At 42.6% G+C, this 25,003-nt stretch overlaps 1 protein-coding gene across 1 annotated transcript; it reads left to right on the top strand.

Moving 5' to 3' along the window:
• Nucleotides 1–124: 124 nt before the first annotated feature.
• LOC135501049 (multiple epidermal growth factor-like domains protein 8) lies at nucleotides 125–23,255 on the top strand. The gene is made up of 34 exons (XM_064792774.1): nucleotides 125–256; nucleotides 781–1,101; nucleotides 1,248–1,411; nucleotides 1,893–3,045; nucleotides 4,063–4,211; nucleotides 4,946–5,089; nucleotides 5,401–5,581; nucleotides 5,929–6,101; nucleotides 6,274–6,489; nucleotides 6,696–6,911; nucleotides 8,413–8,658; nucleotides 9,244–9,350; nucleotides 9,564–9,826; nucleotides 9,969–10,188; nucleotides 10,407–10,633; nucleotides 11,267–11,408; nucleotides 11,676–11,901; nucleotides 12,175–12,337; nucleotides 12,512–12,705; nucleotides 12,986–13,284; nucleotides 13,510–13,657; nucleotides 13,827–14,007; nucleotides 14,238–14,401; nucleotides 14,710–15,131; nucleotides 15,329–15,479; nucleotides 15,871–16,069; nucleotides 16,316–16,539; nucleotides 16,664–16,919; nucleotides 17,097–17,277; nucleotides 17,428–17,620; nucleotides 17,767–17,937; nucleotides 18,116–18,270; nucleotides 18,473–18,807; nucleotides 19,101–23,255. Exons 2-34 carry the CDS (start codon nucleotides 873–875, stop codon nucleotides 19,997–19,999), a joined length of 8,391 nt encoding a protein of 2,796 aa, XP_064648844.1. The 5' UTR covers nucleotides 125–256; nucleotides 781–872; the 3' UTR covers nucleotides 20,000–23,255.
• The last annotated feature ends 1,748 nt before the right edge of the window (nucleotides 23,256–25,003 follow it).

The following is a 25,003-nucleotide window of genomic DNA, read 5'->3' as shown; positions in this document are numbered from 1 at the left end:
TAAAATGAATTCATATGTTTTCTATGGTAAAACTGAATTAATATCGTCAGTTTGCTCTCATCTAGTATTTGTTTAAGTCTAAATTAAATAAAAAATTATAAAAGTTGATGCGGTCTAGCTTTCTATTTTATCCCAGAAAAAGATAAAAATCATCCTGCAAAATCTCCTTATTTTACCCCTCTAACATTGACAATGGCACGGATAGAACATGTACAATGATAGATGGAGATCTGAACATGTGATATATCGCTCACAGGTTTGTATTTTTCCTATTTTTCCCACTAAAAAACCTTGATTATTGGACGTCTTCTAAACTATTCTCCATTTTTGAGTTCATTTTTGTTTTGTTGACATTATGAGTATGACTGACTGTCAAAATATAGATCTGCCCTGTCGTTAAGAAATGGTCTCTGAGGATGTCGAACCATGGAGGTCTCATCTTCAAACAGAAAAAAAGACCTGTACTGATGCGTTTAGGTGACTTTGACAGATCAGGTGTGACACACTCACCAGTGGCAGTGAGTGGCGGTATCTATCAGTCGCATTCAGTGATTCACATCACAACTGACACAAGACACAACACTCGCCAGTGACGTGCAGTGTCACAATGGCTCTAGTGTGACCAGCCAGCCTGAAATTATACTTTGGTTCGAGATGTTCTGAAATGTTGCATATCGCTGTCATTTTCACAGTTGCTCTTGTATATTTATACATTGTATTTCTCTAATACTCCTCAAAACTGCCTTAGGCTATATTCTACTCCTTGTACTTATTTTTCAGGTTGTGCCATTAGTGAGGCCACACCTACTTCAAGTTTCAGACAAACAAATAAGTTTCTGCAGGATCGGAAACTTGATTAGTCTGTTACGATAATGGTGCTGATTAGTCCAACAGCTTCAATGGAGCGAGTCAAGATGTTGATGCAGTCTTATCTAATGAAGCCAAGTCTCCTATTGGTGGCGCTGCTACATGTAGTTGCCCACCTGGATGGTGCATTTGGCTGCAGTGGTCGTCAAGTCATCACAAATTCAACTGAGGGGATCCTGACAGATGGTCCCAATGATTATCCTCCAAATGCACATTGTGAATGGCTTATAGTTGGTAAGTGGTGCAGTTCCCAATTAGTCAAGCAAGTAGGGAGTAAAGGTCACTTTCTAAGTACATAGACTGGCTGTTGATCTCAATGTTATCTTATATCTTATAACCTCCAAATTAGCTCCTCAAATTGATGTGATTCGTCCTTTCAGCACCCCATCCAAAGCAGTACATTACGCTTGACTTCACGAAGATGGATACTGAGTGTACCTATGACTTCCTGTTTGTGTTTGATGGCCAGTCATACTCTAGTCACCTCCTGGGCAGCTTCAGTGGAAACACTGTGCCTGACACCCTATCAGCAAAGTCAGGATATGTAAGTATATACTGTAACTGCTCAAGCCTTGTCAGCAATCCTCTTGGTATAGCTAGTTGACCAGATGATTGATATCTGGTCATCTGTACTAAAGCTTGAGGCGGTGCCTCCCTATTTTGCTACCTTACCCAGAATTGCAGAAGCCTGCCCTTTCCTGATACCAAATAAAGAATATCTGCCCTTTTCTGGTCTTTGATAGAAATCATACCTTGGTGTCTAGGGAATAACTTACATTATGTGGGCAGATCAGAGGATTATGAAAAACTAGACAATAGCGTGATGTGTTTCAGTATCCCAAGGCAGATCAGTTCGAGGAGAAGGTATAGAGATGAATCCAGATCTCCCCTGAACCATCCCCTTTCATCCAACACGGCATATATTTTGTAATCAATCATGTCTGTGACGCTTCAAGCTGCGACGTCCGTTTCTGCTCTGTTCCTTGGAGCTTTGAGCCATAGTAACATCTCTTCTTTCTCCTCAGATGCTGATATACTTCTACAGTGATAGGAACTATGTCTTAGGGGGGTTTGACGCCATGTACAAGATCACAAACTGTCCGCTAGATTGCAACGGCAAGGGCTCTTGCAAAGATCACGTGTGTCACTGCAACGGTGGTTACTATGGCGATTCGTGCGAGTTGGAGATGTATACTGATAGCTGCGGTGACGGGACCTGGGATATAATCAAGAAAAAGTGTATCTGTGTTAGGGGCTATGCAGGAATACTCTGCAAGATAGCCCTCAATGTGAGCGACAATGTCAATTCCTGGAACATTGTTGCCCACTCTGAATCAGGTTTTTCAGCCCGTGTAGGCCATGCTGGGGCGTTTCTAAAACCGTCAGAAAGTTTATGGATATTTGGTGGTCACAATTTGAATGGTTTGCTTAACGATCTTTTACAATTTAATTTTGTACAAAATGAATGGATTACAATGGCACAGTCTGTGCCCTGGCCCCGTGCTTGCTATGGTCATACTGTTACGGCGGTGGGAGCGGACTTGTTCATGTTAGGCGGTATGCTCGAGGATAACACTCACACGAACGAGCTCTGGCACTATAACGTCTCTGCTGGGTCGTGGAGTTTGAAGGCCAACACAAGTAACATCCAACCGCCCGGACTAGTCTACCATACCACAACCCTTGTCGAAGGACGCTGGTTGTATGTTTTTGGTGGCAGACATGAAAATGGATCCTTCTCATCGAACATGTACAGGATTGTTGTTCCAGAGGCAATAAAGTGGGAAGTGGTCGCAGTTAAAGGTGGGAAAGAAACAGTCAGGCGCCTTATTGGTCATTCCACAGTCTACCATCCCGAATCAAAATCGCTTCTAGTATTCGGCGGCTTGAAACCAGAATATGCCAGATTCAGCGAACGTAGTAACTGGCTCCACGCTTTTAACGTTGATAAAAATTACTGGTCGCGGATTTATTATAACACAGATTCGGATGTTGAGTCTCCTCCCAAGTCTCGAGCGTTCCATTCTGCGAATATTATGGGCAATTACATGGTCGTCTACGGCGGGAATAGTCACAAGCACAGTCATGATGAGATCTGTTATGATAATGGATTGTACCTATATCATCTTGGATGCCATATTTGGGTCAAACTCAGAGACCTTCAGAAGAACTTCTCAGGTAAGTCTAGAGTTTGTTTATTTTTACCCTTTCAGGTATTTGGAATGCTAAATGGTCTTTGATGGCAAAGTCAAGGGCTTTGTTGTTCAAGACAGATTGATTCACATATTTTAACTTATATAAGTTAACTTTTACATAAATATAGAGCAAACTGCATGCTGAATTTCTTTTTTAGGGAATGTTCATTTAATCCATAACATACATGTGTATAACAAGTTCATATGACACCGTAATCTTAAAGTTATGATTGATTAGACCGATTTGCTACTCTATTTTAGCAGAGTAAAGCCCAAATTGTTGTCCCCCAATTTCGTGAACACAACCGGACACTAGTGTAAGATTATATTCTGTGCAGACCTACATTGTTAAGTATCAAACATGCCCATGGTTGTTAAGAGTAGGCAGTTTTATTTATTCAATTGTCTATTGTGAAAATACATACATCGTTAAAGCAGGCATTGTCGATGTCATATCATAGCATGTGATGTCTCCTGGTATTTCATGTTTTCATTATGAACATCTGCCCGAGGGCCCAAGGCCAAAATACTTTTATTCCTTGATCACATGTATTTTCACTGAGATGGCTGCATTGGCATACAAAACAAGGCAAACAAGACATGAAGTGTGTACCATACATGTAGCGTCATTATGAATTTATCTCTTGAGTTGCTGTCCGACACGTTTGCATCTGACTCAATCTTTCAATATCTGCTGAAGGGAGTCGCTGACATTTAAATGTGAAGATTATTTCTTTTGATGTGTAGCATTCCCTGTAGTACAAAGAATGAGCTACATGTACATGTGTGGCTTACTTCAAGATATTGCATCCATCTTATTGTCCGATGTGGCCAGTTGGTTAGCTGTCAGCTAGTTATATAGGGTACAAACGGCCATCTCTCGTTACATGTAGTACTGTAGTCAGGATTTTAGAAGTAATAACATATCTCATAAGCCAAATCTGGCCCTTCCATTCGGGGTGACACTTAATAATCAAAAGTCCTTTTTATCCTTCTGCAGTGCTTGTGGAAGCTCCTCCTTCTGGTCGCTTCTCCCATGTAGCAGCCGTGGCATATGATAACACTCTCCTGATAGCCGGTGGTTACCGAGGCAACGTGCTTGGCGATCTACTGGGTTACATTGTACCGCCTCCTTTGGCAAAACATGAGGTAAGCATTTTCAAATTTCCTGTCGTTGTCTTTACTGTGGTCTCGCAAACCCAATGGTTCTTCATGATGATTCACCTGCTCTCACACACCGTGATGTTATGTTCTGAAAACACGTGCTTTCTGGAAAGGGAGGGGGAGGGCCTCTAGTCCCAAGCATGTTTTGGACTTATTGACCAAATTCAAATTTAAGCAAGTTCTATTTTTCAAGTTAAATTTTTGAGCTAGAATCGACTGTACATCACTACATGTGTAAGTGCCGAGGGTAAAAAAAGCTGTACCACTTGGTGCTTTCCCAAAGGTTTTATTTGAGGTTAAGCTGATCAAACATAACTTCGGTAAGCCCATGGGTTTATTTTGACAACTGTGCTACAAATGTTATGAGCCTTACCTAACTTAACAGTTTATTTTTTGATTCTCAGAGGGTTTTATCAGCTAAAAGTAATACGAAAAAACAAATTTCTAAAATCTGCTATACATTTAGTACAAATGTAGTTTTTTACTTCTTTGGGAAGTTTGCAAATTATGTATTTTCCATCTCGGTACCAATCTAGGTTTGAGAGAGTAATACATGTAATTGTTTTGTAGATTAAGTATGGTTCCTCTTGTCTGTTTTGAAGAAAAAAAGTCACTCATAGTCTTGTGCATCCAAGGTATTCAAGCCCATACTGGCCATAGACCTATTGTATATTTCAAATCATGAAACCTTTTTGACATCCTTGTTCAATTTGTTTCAGAGTGAAGCAATGATAGCGCGGCAGACGGACCACTGTTCCCAATACTCCCATGATGACTATTGTATCGCTGACCCCGAGTGCGGCTGGTGTTATAAGAAGAAGGTGTCACTAGTGCCTGGGTGCTTGCACAGAAGTAATGGAAGGGTAAGTCATCTTCTTCTGCATCTTTTTGGGACACCCCGTGTTGCGGATATTTGGATAGTAGATAATGAACCCGTCCACTGGAGATTCAGTCACTGGGCCTGTTCCTTTCTTTAGATGAGCACCTCTTGTGGTGGAGTGAACTTCGCCGAGGTTAACTCCATGAATTGGCCATTTTGTTGGCCCACAACAGATTTGGTGCCCAGCTGCAGCGCCCCAAAACAAATGCTCACATTGCACGATGAAAGGAAAGAGAAGGAAGAAAATGAGCAAATTGGACGATATTCAGTCTCTGATAACTTTGACATTTCCAGCTATGTAAGGAGAAGCTCCGTACTAAGAAATGCCCTGGAATCTGTGGTACCCTGATCTCATGTCAGGCTTGTGCCGTTATGGGGAAGAAGGCACTGCCAACAGACACCACACTCACCAGGTTACAGCAGAATGAGAACTGTGCCTGGTGCGTCAAGGAAGCAAGCTGTCAGAAATTAGATGGTAAGATTCAATAAAACTTTGTTCTGTTGAGTTGGTTCAGGATCCTGACGCCTGAGGGTACAACAGTTCTGATATGAAAGTGTCTTCACTGAGGCTGTCACTTCAAAATCCATTTCACAACTTTGTGTGTGACTTGGAGGGAAACATTGCCTTGTTATCTACCAAGATGTATAACAGTCAGGTTTAAGACCATGACACTGATAGTTGTAAATAGTCGAATAAGTACATGTAGTCAGTTATAGCGACATTGAATAAGGCAATGATTGCAAACTACACCTAGGATTAAAACAGGTGGTAAATGATCTCATCTCTGAAGATTTATGAATGTTTTTTGTGCTTCTCTCTAGTTCCTAGTGGCACCTGCAGCCCTGCCCACGGGACCATCTCAGGTATACCAGGCTGGTGGGGTAAGAACAGCACTCGTATCACCAAGCTCTCATCATGTCGGACTGACGATTTCCCTGCTGGTTTGCATTGGATCAAGTACAAGAACCCACAGAATTACTCCTATCCTGATGTGGTGAGTGATGAAGTTGGCTGTCCTAAAGCGTTCTGCAATTGAGTCCATGAGTTTGGGTGGTGACAGTATTCCTCTCTGTTTTTCATGAATAGTTACAAGACACAGACTCATCAACAACCTTCCCCTGGCATAAAGAGAAAGCTATTATTCACCACTGTTCCTTTTACTCTAGGTTGAACTTGTTCGCACTAGCAATAACGAATATCAGTTCCCGCACGTCATCAAGAAAGAACTGACGATTGGCGGGAAGAACTTGGCCATGTTCAAGGGATTCATCCACCCTCTTGACGCACCCTCATCGACGGGAGGAGACCTGATTGTCTCATTGGTTGTAATTGCATCGGAGGGGAAGCTCTACATGAGCAAGAACGGATCCCCAAAGGAAAAGGTAAGACAACTTTTTAAAATTCTAATCAAAAGCTGACAGTATGAGGGGGAGTGTCAGCTTTATTGTCCAAATTGCTTTGGACTTGGTCTCATCACACAAAGTTCACTTGGTATCTTTTCTGGAAATCTATGGTGAATGACCAAATTTAGATGTTATCATGAACTGTCTCTGCTTGAGCTCTATCCATTTCTTCTGTTAACTTGCAGGAAGAAGTAGCAATCGTTGCTTCAGATTCTTACGGTACAACAAATGCCAGGCGTCCAAAGGGAGGTCCAATATTTCCAAACAAGACACGTGGTCATAAGTATTACACGGAGCTGGAGTCTTGGCATGAGGTGCCACGCTATGAGAATCAACAGATCAGGTCGACGATGTCGCTGAAATGGACGGGGGCTCTTGCAGATAAGTCACATGCTGATCAGGTAAAAAGTGTTATCAGTTAGTGTTTGGTCTTGAAACGTCTCCTGGAGTCTCATGTTCAAGAGGCAAAGTGCAGTCATCTGCATTCTCAAATGGATGGTTCTGTTTGTGGGATGTATGCAGTGTTCTCCACCGTATCTGGTTTAATAGGGGCGGATGTACTAAAATATATACCTCGAAATCATGTTAGACTAGAGCGGCCGTAGGGCGAATGATGAGTCACCACAGAGTTAATAGCCTTCTCCTCTCCTGTCACTCAGCCATGATTGATTTCGGTGTTAGGCCTACTTTGATTGGGAGCGTTGATCGGCAGAGTGCAGCTGAGATCAGAAGACTCGCTGCCGGTACTAACGTGACTCAGACTGCAACTGTCAGGTGGATTGGTTTTGATGGGAAATCGCCACGTGGTCGCCGATTGACGGAGTGCGGCGGCACTCGATGTCAGATGGATTGTTTTTTGCGGAGTAATCGCCACGCCGTGGGCGATGATGACGCGTTATAGGAAACATGTTGTTTGCCTGCGGCCGTATGAAAGGCCCTTTTCTATTTTCACAATGGCCTGTCAAGTGCCTTAGCCTACAAAATAACAAATAATTATATTATCATTCACGGTCACCGACGGGACCTTTCGTCTGACGTACCGGCCATTAAGAAGGCCCAGGCCTAGAGGCTATAGCCTTGGTTATTGACTTGCGCATTCGCCTGCGCACAAAGTTTTATATATTTCCTATAAACCACTAACATTGGTTACTCAAACTTGGCCTGGGGGTCATTGTTTTACTCACCCTTTTTCCACATCATACATAAGCCACGCGTATGTCCTTAGCCAATCCTTCTTGAACGAATCACCGTGCTTTGAATTACCGGTACCTTTCTTCGCTGTAGGCCTCTGCGGCGTTGCGCTAGTCGAAGGTCGATCGACATCACTGACATCACTGTCAGAAGATTCGTCTTCTGAAGATGAACCACTTTCGCTACTGCTACTAATACAGGGTTCTTCAGGAGCTGGGCGCTTCGAGCCAGCCGCTACAAAACCGAATCGTTCAAGGCCCGCCATTGTTTTAGCACTGCGCCTCTGTGCTGTCCAGTCCAGTACCCCAACGCAGAAAATTCCAGTGCTATCTGCTGTAGCTAGCGCATACCGGTACTTTTCTTTTCAAGTATATAATCTCCCACCCACGCTCAGTGCTATCTCATTAAGTGGTAATTGGAGCCACCACCAACGGATTGCAAATTGTTTACTGTCGGGGCTTTTGATCAATTGAACCATCGGGAGTGTTTTCTTAAGACGTAATATCCCCTCTGCTCGTGCTCGCACGTGGCCGGCTGGCCACTGGCGTAGGGGCGGGCCGCCTTAATTTTTAATGGTGTGGAGAACACTGGTATGCGGTTGTCTGTCAGAGTTGATCCTGGTCACTGAATAGGGTGAATATCCTCTCCATTTCGTGTTTGTGAGACCAACAGCCCATGGTAACTCTTGACTCCTCTCTTCATCTTTTCCAGCCAATCTCGGCAGAATTTCTAGAACCTTACAACTCGGGCTCTTGCAAAAACTACACCAACTGTATGGCTTGTATGACTGACACGTCCTGCGGGTGGTGCCCCTCTAGTGCGGCCTGCCTCAACAAGATGAGCACGGATCTCCCTGCCTCGAGCTGTGGATCAAGCAACCCTGACACCTATTTGATCACTTTTTCTGACGACTGCCCTGTCTGTAATGACTTGGTTAGTTGTGATGTGTGTACGAAGGTAAGATCATGTGTGTTCAAGGCTCATTTGTATTATCACTTGTTTTCATGTGTATTCTTGAAACTGATCTTCTTCTTCTTCTTCAGCGTTCGCTCTGCACTTGGAGGGGTCATTCTCCTAGGAGTAATCCTCCTCCAAGGCGGGATGAGCGTACCCTGCGTGCCACTACGGTTAGGTGCCAATTGGGTTTATTGGCCTAGTGGTCTGACTTTGGCGAGAGAGATAGAGTCCACGCAAGCTACTCATGTTTCTCACTTGGTGGGGTCTTAGCTTGCCCTGGCATAGACACCAGGTACAAGGAACCTCGGTTTTGAGTCTAATTCGAAGGACTGTGAAGAGCCAGGAATTTTAGTTCCTTGAAAGCCACGCCGGTTCATCCAGACATCATGGGTTCTCCCCGGGATCGAACCCGGGCCCTATTGCGTGGTGGCCAGCAGTGTAAACCACTAGGCCATGAGGCTCCTTGCTTGAAACTGATCAACTCATCCAACGTTTTATTGGTGGAAAATGAATCAGCATGGAATGCAAGCATTAGTTTGGTGTCTGGAATTGACATATATCTCAACATATCTATTTATTTTCCAGAATCTTCTCTGTGAATGGTTGGTTGAAGATGCCAGGTGTATGAGACGTGGGCGATTCCCTGGAGATGCAGTCCTGACCCCTGACATGTGCCCGCTTTCTTGTGTGCTGTAAGTTTTCAATTCATGCAATAGATCAGTTCGCACTCTGAATATTATGCAATTATGAGTGAGATAGCGGACTTACTGAGGATCAGGAGACACTTTTACCTCTGAGCGGGGTATTTTGCATGGGCATGTACAGAGATACATGGTCAAGTACATAGTCATAGCAAGCAGTATTACTTGGACACAACCAATATCCATTTTCCCGCTTTATTTCAGACGATCCAATTGCTCAAGCTGCATGAGTACCCCAGAATGTGCCTGGTGTGAGAAAACGAAAACCTGCTTTGCATTCTCGCAGTACATCACACGCCACGTGTACGGCCAGTGTGCAGAGTGGGTCGACAGTATGAGCGCTAAGAAGTGCACGGAGTGTTCCCAGCATAAGACGTGTAAATCGTGTATCGATGACTTCCAGTGTGGCTGGTGTGGTAATACATACAACCCAACTATAGGACGGTGTATGGATGGAGATTTTGTTGGTGAGTTGATCCTAGTTGTTGAGCTTGATCTTAGACAGGTGTCTAGAGTAATGTCTCAGTCTGTTTACTTCTTCTGTGTTGAGTGTTTCTGATGACACTCATCTCTTCAGTAATGGTCATCTATCGATGTCTTTTGTTTCAGGTCCATTTGACAGTAGCAATTGCTCCGTGCTGATTTCCAACGTCAATAACGTTTCTGCACCAGCTGATTGGTCATATGGAATCTGCCCAGATGTTGAAGAGTGTCTTCTTGGGTTAGATAATTGCCATCAGAATGCTACGTGTCTTAACACGTTTGATTCCTACATGTGCCAATGTAACCGTGGATTCATGGGAAATGGCAGGGACGTCTGCAACAAAACGTAAGTTTTTAAACTCTGTTGCTATGAAGAATCGAAGACTAATAACTTCAACACAAGATAATTTCAAAGTCCGTTGAAGGATTGTATAGAGTTTATGCATGAATGGGTATAGCTTATGTTGTGAGATGGGAAAACAAAATGGATATGATTTGTGACTAACAAAACCTGTTGAATTTACAGTTCATTTCTCCCTTCATATCTTGTAATTTGAATTCCAGGTGTTACTACAACTGTAGACACGGCCATTGCTCTGGACCACCTGACTACATCTGTCGGTGCAACATCGGCTGGACGGGCAACGAATGCAAGTCTAACTGTGGCTGTAACAATCACAGCACCTGTTTGACAGGCAACGGCAAGTGCGACAGATGTCAGCACTGGACGGTTGGTTCACAATGTGAGAACTGCAAGCCCGGAAGTTATGGAAATGCCACAAATTCACTTGGTGAGTAAAGATGGCAAGAATTGGGCCTCGCCATTATAAATGGTGGACATTTCTGATAGCTTGAAGAAAAACATCTGTTCTTATCAGGCCTTTCGATTACATCATTTTCACACCGCTATACGGTGAAGGAAATTTGGCATGTCCCCAAATTAGGCCCTGAAAAAATGTCCCCAAAATAGAAAAAAAAAAAAAAAAATTATTTTTTAAAATTTTTTTTTAAGGGGTAATTTGACCCCCTGAAGCGTTTTTTGACACCTTAAATGACCAAATCTCATCCTAAATGGCCTAATTTGATACTTTTCATCCTAAAATTATGAGTTTTTAGGTGCATGTGACAATGTCAGTCAATAAGGATGTCGATGTTCAGGAAAATTGGCACGCCGAAATGTCCCCAAATTAAGCTAAAAAGAAAAAAAACCATGTTCCCAAAATAGGCTAAAAAAATACAGGGTGTAGAGCTCTCCATGTAATTGAAAGGCCTGCTTATCAAGAACAGTTATTTTGAATAGAATAACCCTTACTCTGCTGGTATTGTATTGTTAATTTTACAAAATTTGACCTTTCAGCTGAGTTTCTTTCTGATTTGCCCTGTAACCATCGTCCTCTTTAACTCGATTTCTTCCACACTTGCAGGCTGTACTAAGTGCAACTGTAACGAGCACGGTATCGACTCCCTGGGGGTTTGTAACATCACATCAGGCGTCTGCTTCTGCCAGGATAACACTGAGGGTATCAACTGTGAGAGATGCAAGAGTGGTTTCTATGGCGACCCCAGGTGCGTATTGTCTATGAGATTAGAAGGGCTGGATATCCGACACCATGTCAGTGCACATCCCCAAGTTTGAATCTGCGGTAAATACATTTACCTGAGTGTGAAGTTACCAGCAACAAATCTTGTGGCACTTCCTTCCTTGCCTTATCGCAGCTGGCTCACAACCATTAAAGCACGCCCTGAAAGAGTTGCAAGATTCATCACAGAAGAAAAACGAGCATACATGTAGGTCTAACTTAAGTAAACCCTTAACTCTTTCTCATTTTGCAGAAATGGAGGCAAATGTTACCTGAAGTGTAAAGGCCGTAACCTTATTGTTAACGCCACCTCCAGTGCCCTTGGAACGTATGCTGGCAAAGGCATGGAGAATAAGTCGCACGTCTTCTGCCTGTGGATCATCACGGTATATCCCGATCTGAATTCAACCGAGAGTGACCTCAACACACCCATCATCACCTTCACCATGGAGAAGACGATCAGTTTGGAATGTGCAAAGGTGGGTTGTGTAACCTTGTTTTGTTGTCAAAAGCTCCTAAATATTCAGCGTAGGAGTTAAAAAAAGAATGTGTTCTCAATTCAATGCGGATCTTTCATGTTATTCTTGAAGATCTTTTTGCATTTCAGTGGGTTGGGTGGTCAAGTGTAGGTCTTCAGGTCTGTCAGTCAAACGGATTTGGCAAGTCTTTGTAAAGCCAGCTATTAACATGTACATGTCAACCCTTTTAAGCGCACTTCTTAGAAGTAGATTTCGTGTTTCTTGTTATTTCAGGACTATGTCTACGTGTATGATGGCATACCAGCATTGGCCTCAGGACGCCCAGAAGACAAACCCAACCTGTTAGGAGCTTTCTGTGGTCGTGGACTTGCCCATCCGATATCTGTGGAAGCAAAGACTGGCTACCTGACTGTATACTTTGAGGCAGACCTCACAGGTAAGACTGTGATAAGAGTGTCTGCTGTGGTTATTCTAAAGTCTACTTGGCCAATGCAAGGGCTGATGCTCAGCTGGCCAAACAGCCGGTATTAAAAGTCAATTTTCACAAAGTAACATTTTATTTCTTCATCATTATTTTACCTTTACCCATACGTATTAATTTCTTCTTCAGAACCGCCGGACAGTACCAGTGGAGGTTTTAATGCCTTATACACAGTTCACGGCTGCCCATCGAGTTGTTTTGATAATCGTGTCTGCCAGGGGGGACATTGCGTCTGCCGCACTGGATTCAGGGGGGTCGCCTGTGACCAGGAGTTGTGTCCACTCAATTGTTCAAATGATAAAGGACAAGGATCTTGTGACTTAGTAAGTTGTCCAGGGAAGTCCTTTCACCATTTTGAAATGTGGCCTTATGTAATGGTGTACCCTCTACCATTCATTATCAAAAGTGTATAGGGTTGAACTGTTGCTTGAATGTTTTGCCCTATCTACAACTTGCACTGAAAGAAATATGTATGTCTATAACAATGGAATGTATTGCAGATTCACTTTGTGGAGACTCTACTTGATAATTTCAAAGGTACGGCTGAACAGTGTGTATAACATGACAGTTGATTCCTTGCCTCAATCATTTCTTCTCCTGCAGCTAAAAGGTTTGTGTGTCTGTCAAAGCGGTTTTGGTGGCGCCGCCTGCAATGAGACCACAACTAATGTCGGCGCCTTCAACCTCCTAATGGATCCAGACCGACTCCGCCCAAAGAGTTCTTTGGCACTTCCGCCAGCGCGTATGGGACATTCATTTGTGTCATGTGACGGGGAGAGTTTCTATTTGTACGGTGGGTACTCAGTGACGCATGGGATACTCGGCGATATGTGGGAGTATAACAAGGTGGCAAAACTTTGGACCGAAGTCACATTGCTTTCGACAGACAATCCTAAACCAAGGTAAGATCACTCTATGGTAGACAAATATTCTGATCCAAAAAATCCTTTGAAAATCTTGTCATTGTGTGTGATTATTCTGTTCCCTTAGTTGCGCCGTTTTGAAAAATGATTTGAAATTTTTAAAATTCTAACATCAGTCTAAAAAAGTTAATTAGTGCTACTCGTAGCTGGATCTCCTGACAAGGAGCGATGTCAATAACATTTGCTTCTTGGCATCTTCTTCAGGTATTTCCACGCTGCCGCTTGTGTCAGCACTGTACAGTACATGTACATGTTTGGTGGCCACATGAATAACATGACTGACTTCCTGAACTCCAAGTTGAATTACATGTGGAAATACAGCCAAGCACACAAGAAGTGGACCCCTATGAAGGTAAGGAAATTACTTAGCAGTGGTGGTGAGAAAATCTATAAGTTCCTTGGATAAAGTTAGCATGTTGAAAAGTATTGTGTTAAAGCCTTTTGTTATGGATAAAATACACAAGATTGGGGTTTCTTTTAAGATATTTTGAATGTTGAGATGACACTTTATACTATTTCAGACTCCAGCGATGATCCAGCCGCTAGCCGGCCATACCATGACTCTGATTGACGACACTAACCTTATGATAATTGGTGGATTCACAACAACCAATTACTTCTCTGAAAAGATCTATAAGTATGACACGAGCAAGTCGACCGGAGAATGGAATGTGTTCACAACAAATGGAGCTGTGCCAACTGGTAAGATCCGCGATTTGATATTCCCATGTTTCACCTCATGAATAAGGTTTACTTTGACAGCAGAAATAGAAAAATCTCTGCCTCCGCTCTATGCAGAAATCTAAATATGTTTTTGGTTCAAGTCTTGAACAGCAGGCTTACAGAGAAGCTCCATCAGTGTGGTTGAAAAGCATCATTTGTCAGACAGACTCACTATGCACAGGGTTGAGTGACTATAATTTCTGTTCTAGGGGTCTATGGCCATACATCAGTCTACCACAAGAATAGCAATACAATCTATGTGTACGGCGGTTATTTCTACCACACTGAGAAAACCGTTGTGTCAAACTTTCTCTATGCGTTAGACTTCAATGATTTGACGTGGAGTAGGCTGCAGCCCTCAGCTGGCACAGAGGTAAGTGAGAAAAAATGTTTCCAATCGAAAATTCTCCTATCTCCTTCAAAATTTGGAGCCTTATGAGGCATTGTATTTTGACTTGGCTGTCAGCATGGAAAGGATCATCCTACATTACAAATTGTGCACTAGCATAAGTTTCTGATCCCCTAGTTAATATCAATCGCTCCCTTTTATCAAAACTGAAGAATTGATCTGGGGTTTCCATGATCAATGATCTGAATTTTTTGTGGTAAAAGAAGACTTGATTTGTTCTTGGTTGTCCATGGTTACAAAATAGATAAATATTTTCCTCATATTCCTTCCAGCCTCGCCCCTGTTTCTTCCACGCTGCTGTCACAACCGACGACTATATGGTCGTTCTCGGCGGCCGATCAGCGACGGAGAGTTTCTCATCTGACGTAATGGCTTACCATTACAAGTGTAACAAATGGACAAACTTGAAAAAGGGCGGGAATGGCACAGCATTCAGAGTGTATGGGGACGGCCCTCCAGCTCTGATAGGTCAAGCTATCAAAGCCACACCAACTGAAATATATATCTTTGGGGGTTACAACGGTATATCGCACGGGTCGCTCATAGAGCTGCAGATGCCACCTGATCTGTGCCAGATGATCGCAGATATTGACGTGTGCTCGGTGACGCTTGGCTGCACAGCTTGTATCAAGATAGATGGCGCTGGGAATAATTTGACATTTTGTTACTCATCTTCGAAACAATCTCAGGAGAGGTAGGCAAACTCAAATAAATTTTTTCAATGACTGATATTTTGTCGTGACAATACTTTTCTTGGGTGAGCATACCTACATGTATAGTAAGCAGCCAGAGAGAAGGGACTTCCTTGCGTTGATCTTGTTGGTTTAACAAGAGGTACATTTCAATCAAACGTTTAGCAGCTTTCTTGATTTCTTCTCTCGGTTATTTCAGCCCCTGTGCAAAAGATCCCAAAGCCCAGTTCTTCCCAGTGAAACAGGACAATATGTGTAATGTTCAGCGCCTGGAGAAACGGGACTGCAACATACACAAGAATTGTACTGATTGTTTGGCCACTTGGCCGGTATTCAGAAATGCCAGAAGGGTAAGTATAATCATTCTATGGAACCTATTCATCTGTGTTAACTCTTCCCTGACAAAATCATTCTCTAACCAATATTACTCTGTAGGGACTTTTGCGTGCCAATATAGCTGGCTGCCAATTGGGTTTATTGGCTAGACACACTGCTTTCAGCCAGGGTGAGAGGTCAACTATCCACTAGCTCAAGCTACTTGTTTTACAAGAGACTTTACAACTCTTTCCAATAACAAAGGAAGGAAGGGTTAGGCGTCTTGCTCAAGGCCTTCCAAGAGTCACACCAACTGTGCCTTGATACATTCTAGAAACTGCTATGCTGCTGACATCCCAAGGTGTTGTCATTGAATGCCACCATTAGAGTGAAATAAAAAATTGTTGTTGTTTAATCCAAATCTAGGTTTGCAAGTGGTGCAGCTCTTGCCCAACTGGAAAGTGCATTCCCAGTAAATTAAACTGCAGCGAAAAGAACCCTTGTAGCCAGGAACAGACAGACATGACAAGCTCAAGTATGTGCTGGGCGAGGCAGTGCCAGGCTGCAGATTGTGACAAGTGTGGAGCCCTCGGCTGCATGTGGTCAAGGCAGTTCAAGCGATCAGGTATGTGTAGACTGGGCACAGGGGTCTTGGGTGGTGTGGGGTGGATGTCACATAGCTCAAGTAGGTGCTTGGCCAGGTAGCAGATTGTGTGTTGAGTGTGGAGCCCTGAGCTTCTTGTGGTCAAGTCAGTTCAAAAGGTCAGGTACATGTAGTTTGGACTTAGGTGTTGTGTTCATTTTCAGACAAGTGGAAAAGTGTGGTGAATCAAACTCTTGGCCATTGCATATTCCTCCTTCTTATTTCTAGGCGAAGTCAGCCGATCTGTTCATGCAGTCCCAACATTTGATTGGAACTGTGTCACGGTGAACCTGCGTCAAATAAGCCAACATAAGATTCGATCAATTGAATCGATGCCTCCAGACCGCTGCCCTAGGAGGTGCTACCTTTACAGTAACTGGTCCACGTGCTTGTCGTCACTCGGCAGTGAGGGAGGATTCCAGAAGTGTGTTTGGAGTAAGACACTCGGAGAGGTAAGAAAAGTTTATATAGATTTCAGAAAAAATTTCGCACCACCTACACCAGACCTTGTATGTGATGCTACATTTGAAACAACTAGACTGATGAAATAATACTGTTTCAACCTTTCAATTTCAGTGCATGCCCCCTGCCTACTTGCCAATGCATTGCACAAACGGTCGCTGTGGACATATGGTGTTCCATACCAAGAGCTACCCTAGCAGGTGTAGCGGCTACAAGCAGTGTTCCCAGTGTCTTGATGCCGCTGGATGTGGTTGGTGTGCCTTCGGGAGCCGAAATGGTGTTGGTCTTTGTATGGAGGGAGGCCTCTATCGCCCGATTTACGGAAGCTGCAAAACTGGTGACGTTCAGCTTGGAAATGAACCATTGTCAGGTACGAAATATTCTTAAATCACTTGCTCAGTAGGACTTATATTTCCATTATGTGGAATATCTTCAAGCCAGCATATTTGGTTGACCAAAGTGAATGCTTAATGAAAAATCAGGCAAATAATGATATATTGACAAAATTTTCATTATTCATGAAGAAAAATTAAATCTTCTTTTCCAGAGTTACTCTCCCATCTTTTGGTTGAAGCAAGGAATGTGCAGATCACATGGGCGTTTGCTAAATGCCCCGCAGAGAATGAATGTCAGAACGATCACCATACATGCGATGATAATGAGGACTGTGTGGACATCCCTGTTGGCTTCAATTGTACTTGTAAAGTGGGCTACCAGAGAGATGAATTGTAAGTAGACTACCTCTGCATATTTGATCCTGCAAAAGTTGCTCATTTCTCGGTCACTGCCATCAAGTAGATATAAATTTGTGCTTGATGCGAAAAATATAATTGAAAGCTTTAACACTCGTCCCTGATATATCCAAACTTCTCTTATAGATCCAAGAAGTGTCTGCCTGTCTGTGACCAAGGGTGTGGCAAACATGGAACCTGTGTGGAACCCAACAAGTGCCTTTGTCACTTTGGCTTTGTCGGGCATGATTGTTCTACAGAGTGTGACTGTAATGGCCACAGCGCCTGCCTGAGCGTTGAACAGAAAGATGTCTGCTTGAAATGTATGAATAATACACAGGTAAATATCAACAGAAATGGAAATTATTTGTTTTTTTTCAAAAATGGCCTTACATGTTTGTCAGTAATTTCTGCGACTATAGCTATTTTTCTGCCCATTGTTTCCTTTTTCTCCTCTTGTAATTGTAAGTATTGCTTCCATTCCAGGGCACGAGGTGTTCAGAATGTAAGCCACTCTTCGTCGGAGATCCACGAAATGGGAATAAGTGTGTCCCATGTTTCACATACTGTAATGAGCATACGACAATCTGTATGGAGGACACAGAGTACAAGTGGTACATGTTAATGACTGGCCTGTCTGGGACGAAATTGGGAAATGTAAGTATAGAACATCGTTTTTTAGGGCTGTCATTTTGCGAAATCATCACAAAAAGTTATATCTTTCCCCAAAGTAATTTGATTGGGACAGAAACGGGTCACCATAAAAAAGCTGCTGACTGAGAGTCTGAGCCACTAGACTTGCTGGGTAGTTACTTACTAAGATGTCTCTTTACAGTTGACTACTAAGTTTTTGACGCGTGGGCCCCTGGAGAAAGCCGTCTGCTATGACTGTGGTAACAACACGAGAGGAGACAAATGCGAGGGATGTCAACTTGGTTATTTCAGACTGAATGCGGATACTAACTTTTCTCCAACCCTTGCTTGCAGAAAGTAAGTCAATGTGCAAAGCTGTGCCTCTGTGGGGAGAATATACGATACCATAGTGTCCATTGTTGTCGTCTGTAGCAGAGAATGTCTTGTCTCAAGTCTAAAATTAACTTTGATTAATAAGAAAAAACACAAAACGTTTATTGCATGTGGTCATATTGCCTTAAATATCACAGAAATGAGTAACTTCTTATCCATTGAATAGATGCGAATGTAACGGCCATGGGGAGATCTGCGACCAAAAAGACGGCAAGCACTGCGACTGCAAGAACAACACTGAGACGCATTGCAAGGACGACAGCGGGCCGTGCTGGCAAAGTCAGTGCTCTGACTGCAAGGAATACTTTCTCGGCCGCCCGACGAGTGGCCATCAGTGCTACCGCCAGATGACGGTCGAGATTGACTATTGCTTCAACCCGAAGACGCAGACAGAATGTCAGAATCCCAGCCCTCTACCGTATGGTCATTCGGTTTTCTATGCTGTGCAGCCAAAATATCTTAACGTGGATATAAGGATTACTATTGATGTATCGAAAGGAGGTAAGATATTTACTGGTTTTAATGGTCAGTGGCCTTGGAACCTTTCTTTTTTGACAACGTTTTGCTCTGCAATTGAAAGAGAATGAAATTGTGTATGATACGTACAATGCATGTCGAATCTGTGTGCAGTGAGTTACCTTAGATGAAGAGATTTTGAGGTTTGTTCCATTTAAACCCTGGCCTGATTGGTGCTTTTTTGCCCCTGAGGTCGAGAAGGGTAGTTTTGTACAAGCATCTTCTTGATTCCAAAAAGTCATTTTTTATTGATATGGGTAAATGTCTCTCTTTTATAGGTGTGGATGTGTACTTCTCTCCATACGACGACACATTCATAGTCAACACAGATCCACTCACGTACACCCATCTTGTCACAATCGACCCAAGATACCGCACAGTCATGGCGGAGCGAGATGCGAGCGGGAATCTCCGCACAAAACGATCAGTCGGCTCCAACTCTACAAAGGCGATTCACGTGATGGACACGCAGAACGCAAAAGAACTAAACACATTTATAACCATAATGGAAAAGGATACATTCTTGATTGTCCGGGATGTCAGATTCCGGTTGGTCATAACATTACCATTGGAGATACACAATTTAAAGGAATCGCGTTTCTACATTGTTTTGATCAGTAAAATGGACAGTGAAAATAACGGGACATTTGGGAATATGTATTTCCGGCAAGACCAGCCTCACATTGACTTGTTTGTTTTCTTCTCTGTTTTCTTCTCCTGTTTCTTCCTGTTTCTCGCCGTCTGTGTCTTGTTGTGGAAAATCAAACAGGGTATCGATGAACGGAGAAATCGCCAACGGAGGGCCATTGAGATGGAGCACATGGCTTCCAGGCCATTTGGAAAAGTCACGGTTTTAATTGACCGAGATTTGCCGTACCAGCAGATTTCACCCCCAGCTCGTAAAAATCGCCTCCCAAAAATTCATGGGCGACAGAGCCAGGACAATCGGGACAATCACTCGGCTTCGGATCCATATAATGTTGCCCCGATTGCTCATGAGCCGACGGATGATGGGATTGCAGCAGTCGGAACTGTTATGTTTCAGCTTCCAGGGGGCAGTAGTGCTCCCGTTCGTGCTGCGCTTGGATCAGCCCTGATTACGATGCGCGTAATGTACCCAAATATGAATCAACCAAAAGCGCAGATACGTCGTAGAACTTGCAGTGTCAATACGTAACAAAGTGTCGTGCAATGCAATGGTTGCCGGTTAGGCAACTTTTGAGAACATTTTGGTGTTTTTTCGACATTTTGTGTATTTGCTCAAAGACTATTGGTGTTAATGGTGTATTAAGTATTCACCCTTGCTTGGGGGCCTTTGTAGGAAGGAAAACTTCTTCATTCAACTAATTCACTCTTTCCAGTTGAGCACATCTTGTGGTGGAGTTGGCGAACGTCTCCGATTGATTTCAAAGTAACGGCTGGAAAGGTCATTAGGGGACTGCATTAGTCGGCCATTTTGTTTCCCCACAACAGAGTGCCACGACATCTGGAAAAATGTGAACTCTTCTTCTTCAGTCATCATTTGTTGACATATTTAAAAATGTGGTTCATTTGGTCTATTGTAGGACACAGATATACTGTGAAAGTTTAAAATTGTCAATTAAATGTATTGGCAAAAGTTTGGAAATATCTCAATGAGCACTGGATAATGGTACCTTTAGTCTCATGGTCCATAAGGCTCGAGATTGATTTCTACTTAGGAGGGCTTTTGTTCAAGGATTCTCCACAAAGGTTTCCTTTGCACAGTTTTTTTCACAGGTCAGTTAGAATCTGTGCTTTTGTGCTGTAAGAGCATCGCCTATTATGGGGCCGACGGTGGGGTATTCGTCTGCCTGGCTATAGGACAGTATTTACCTGATTTATTCTCAACTACTTAAAAAAAGCATGTTTAAAGATATGTGATTTTGATTTTAATCAAAATTTGAAAATGGTTATTACAAATTTATGTTAGTTTGGTTTGTTACGTTGTCTAATTTTTGTTACAGATTCACGTTGTTTTTTCGAGAAACTTCATCCCATATTTTGACTTAACACATAGGCATGTGAAGAGAATGTGTACCTCAGCAGCCTATTCTGTTTCAGGAATTTATTGAAGCAAAGGATGACAGTCAAGTGGTGGGAATTATTCTCGTGTGTTGTTTTTTGTGCAGTCTTGGCTCGGCATCACTTTGAATTCATCCGTAAACTTGTATTTGACCAAGTGCCGGCTTTTCTCCCCTGGGGATGAGAGGTTTCACATTCTCAAAATGATTATTAACCAGTGGGTCACATATTTTACGTTATGGCAAGTTCGGTACGACGACGATTATGAGATTAGGCTGGCAGTGACACCAATAGATGGTGCTTTGCTAGGCTCATAACTCCATGGCATATTGATCAAAATGATGGTCTCATAGGGGTCACAATACTGAATAAAATCATCTATCTTTTTTGTTTAAATGTTGGATCTAAAAGTCTCAATTTGCAGAAGTTGAAAACTTGAAAAGTTTTAGTTAGAGTTATCTATTCGCAACTGTCACAGTTGTCCTATAACATGCTAGGTAATGTCAGAGTTCATGCGACTTTTCAATAACTAAGACTATTGCAAATAGACAACTCAAATCATCATTCGAGGATCACTTATTTTTGTGGGAATTCTTGCATCGATTTGTCATGTTGGGTCTTTACAGTATCTTGGGTGGATTTGAGAAGAAAATCTCGCAGATGGTTTCAACATTAGCAGATTTGCGATCATGATACTTATGCTTAAATAAGTCATTTTACAAATACATGAACATGTAAAAGTACCGATACACGAGCATCACATGATGCTGTGAGTTGTTTTCTTGAACAGAAGAGTACATGTATGTAGACTGTGACTTGGTGTTCAACTTTATACCATGACAGCATAATCATATGTGTATTTATTTAATTTGTATTTGTAAATCAAGGTTGTATAGAGCATTGTGAATTAGTTGAGGCAAACAATTTTTAAAGTATTAATGAGATTTTTTGCTTTGGGTGGACTTGACTTAATCCATGTAAATTGTGACCCACCACGGCAAAATGGGTCGCATGGCGCTCAGAAGACGAGCCTAAAATGACACCAGGACATAATAGAAGAAAGTGATACACTCAGATTTCACAAAAGGCGGACAATAGTGAAATGAACAACCAGTCCGTCTCAACTTGTCCAGCTCAAGCGACATGCGACTCATTTTGCTGTGGTGGGTCACAATTATTGTTTGTTTAGTTTCGTTATGTGTCAGTAGGTGTCTCTTCTTGCCGAAAATAATGGCAGGTTGTGTCAACCTCATCTTCAGGGGCCATTGGTTAAATGAGGTGTCCTGCAATTATTACAACTAAGCTCTTGTAGGCCCTGTTGAAGAGGTTGATCTTTTTTCTATATGTTGGGACAGTCATTTATCATCATTTATTATTTGACACCGGACAGAGCTATCTGAGACTGGGACTACAACAGCAACAGGCAAAGTTGTCCGAAAAAATGTCTGGAGCCTATGGATCACCCGCATTATTCAGAGTCAATGAGTACATTTTGGCATTAGTAACACAGTCTTTGTTCCAAATTGTCATTATTTTTAGACTTTGGCAAATCTATCTTGGGAAAAGGACACTCTCTAATTGTTTCAATATGAATGTTTCAGCAAGACGCATGTACTCACATTACTCTTTTTGGATGTAGGTAATGCACAGACCACTGATTTAGCACAGGGCTAATCTCTGAAAGGAGTAAAACTTTCAGCTTTGCCTTCTACTAGATAAGTATGTTAAAAATAGGCCATCTTTTGTGCCGGTTCAGTATTGATGTTTTAAGAGTGCTATTAAAGATAGTGTGTGAAATTTTGGCAGTAAAAAAATAGTGCAGGTGGATTTTGATGTAAAATTTTACATGAACTGGCATTAACTTTGACTTGGTACAAAGTCTATTGGGCTGAAGGAACACCAAGTTACAGTTAAGGCCAATTTGTGACTTATATTGTTTGAACATCTGGGCCCTGGAGGGTATTTGGTAGCGTAATTTTTTTTGAAACGCTCTATTTCTGTCAAACAAATTACTTGGTGGTGTCCGGATGGCTTATATATTGAGCACTGTTAGGTGACTGGGTCTGGTTTTGAATACTGGCAGTGGACAGAGAGATAAGGGATACACCTGTTAGCAACATTGTGTAACTTAATCTGGCCCACCTTGCTTCTGCCTTGTGTCTCCCGAGAATAATTACCCATTTTAGACTGTGTAAACTTTCTAAATATCATGTCCACCTTTTGTGCTAGCATTGCTTCTTTGAGTGCAGTGCCCTCCTGTACCAGTGTGTCCTGGCCTCTTTCATGACTTAGTCAAGTATGGGTATTGTTTTGTATATCCAGCGGTGTGTACATATATTGAAGCGCTCTTTATATTTGGTACACTAATAAACAATTTTCATTGAAAATGATTTGGAAGTTATGTTCTTCTTTGGGTTATTGTGGTGCCTGTGGCTCTTGTAATCCTATCTTGATGCTGCCTGTGCTCGTATACCTCAATGATTGTGACCCTATCATGATGCTTGTGACATCTATCCCTGAGAAATATGATTGGACATCAGGAAATGTGCCCCAGATATGTGTATGAAAACTGGGCACACCGCCATGACTGGTGCTAGTGGTGGTATCCCTGCCACTGCTCTATACGAATATCATTGTTTCGTTCCCTGACCTTTTTGCCCCCAGTAAAATTGAAGTCATTTCGTTCCCTGGGACTTTTTGTTGGGGATGGAGAAAGTACCCTGGGAAAGAAAGGACAGTGCTGGGGGATGTCACAACCCAACCGACTGTCCCCCACTAAAAAGTTCAGTCCTTGACCGAGATTCCGAACCCCAAGAACCTGTACTGGTTTTTGATGGCCACTCTCTGGGCTCCTCAATTTTTCATATCTCCAACTGATCCCACTGACATCATTGCGATTGCAGGAGAGCGGCTTGCCTAAGGACAAAAGCACAACTCGTTTCAGAGTCCACATTTTAGCACCACCAAACGCGGAACGATGTCAATCAATCTCCCTGACCTTCGATCCGTATTAATGTCCAATTTTACAAACACCCGAGCGCGCCGCAATTGTGACAAGGTCGCGCAGGTGGCAAAGTGATTAGCCGAAATAGTCTCAAGTAATCGTATATTTCGATATTTGTACAAATTTTTCTCACCATATCGCATTTATATACCTCAGTGATATAAAAGATTATCTTTGCATTTGATTTAACGTTTGAATGACCTTTTTTTAAAGTTTTTAAAAATCGAGGTCGGCAGGGTCAGAGTCAATCAATCGCTTTGAAAGACTCCGGCAGGGTCAAAAGAAATAGTTGTCGGCGCCGTTGATGTCAGTAATATGGCGGATTTCCACCCCACCCGTGAGATTTGCTCTCGTCACGTCATGAGCACATTGAGGTGGCACTACACAGTGCAGAGGACGGCGTCAAGGGCAGTTTGGTCCTGGTGACAATGAGTGCTGTCATGCAGCTTTACAATTTACTGTGTCTCCTCAAGTTTCTATATGAGGACAGTCTCCTCCAAGCGTGTCTCCTCACCAGAGACAAACCTGTCTATTAGGCACGAGGACACTCTCATCCAGGGAATGTTGTCTTGTCCTTAAAATAGTCTTGTCTCCGCACTCCTCCAATAGCTAGAGTGGTTTCACATGACATCGTCGCCTGCCACACTGGAGGGACAGACAAAAGAGAGCAAGCCAAAATGACCATGACTGCATTTGATTCAGTTGATTAAGTCAGGCATGACAAATCATTGTTTTGCTGGCTGTGAAAACACTGAGCATTGAAGGAAGAGACATTCAACTTATGTGGTTTTCCCTCTTAATTTCCTTGGACATTAAAAATGATGACAGTCCTCTCCAGGTGGGATTCAAACCATCTCTAAAAGGACTGTATAATCCAATTGTAAACATAAATTAGACATGCTTCGAATGCAGGTGTCCTCCCAGTGGGTGTTGGGCTTCTTTTTGTTTGCCCTTCCAGCTGGTTATTAATTCCACAAAGACATTTCGACTCTTCCATCTGGTTATTTCAGTTTCAAGCTTTCCATGTAGGATGTAATAAGACAAAGGCTAAACAGATCCTTTTCTGATACATCCTGTTCCAAGGAATATTTCAGCAGGAGAGAGATAGGTTGAGACAGTGTCTCAGTGTTGGCC

This window comes from Lineus longissimus, chromosome 17 (assembly GCF_910592395.1).
Source record: "Lineus longissimus chromosome 17, tnLinLong1.2, whole genome shotgun sequence".
NCBI lineage: Eukaryota > Metazoa > Nemertea > Pilidiophora > Heteronemertea > Lineidae > Lineus > Lineus longissimus.
The sequence above is the reverse complement of the archived record's forward strand: the minus strand, read 5'-3'. Positions and strand labels throughout refer to the sequence as shown.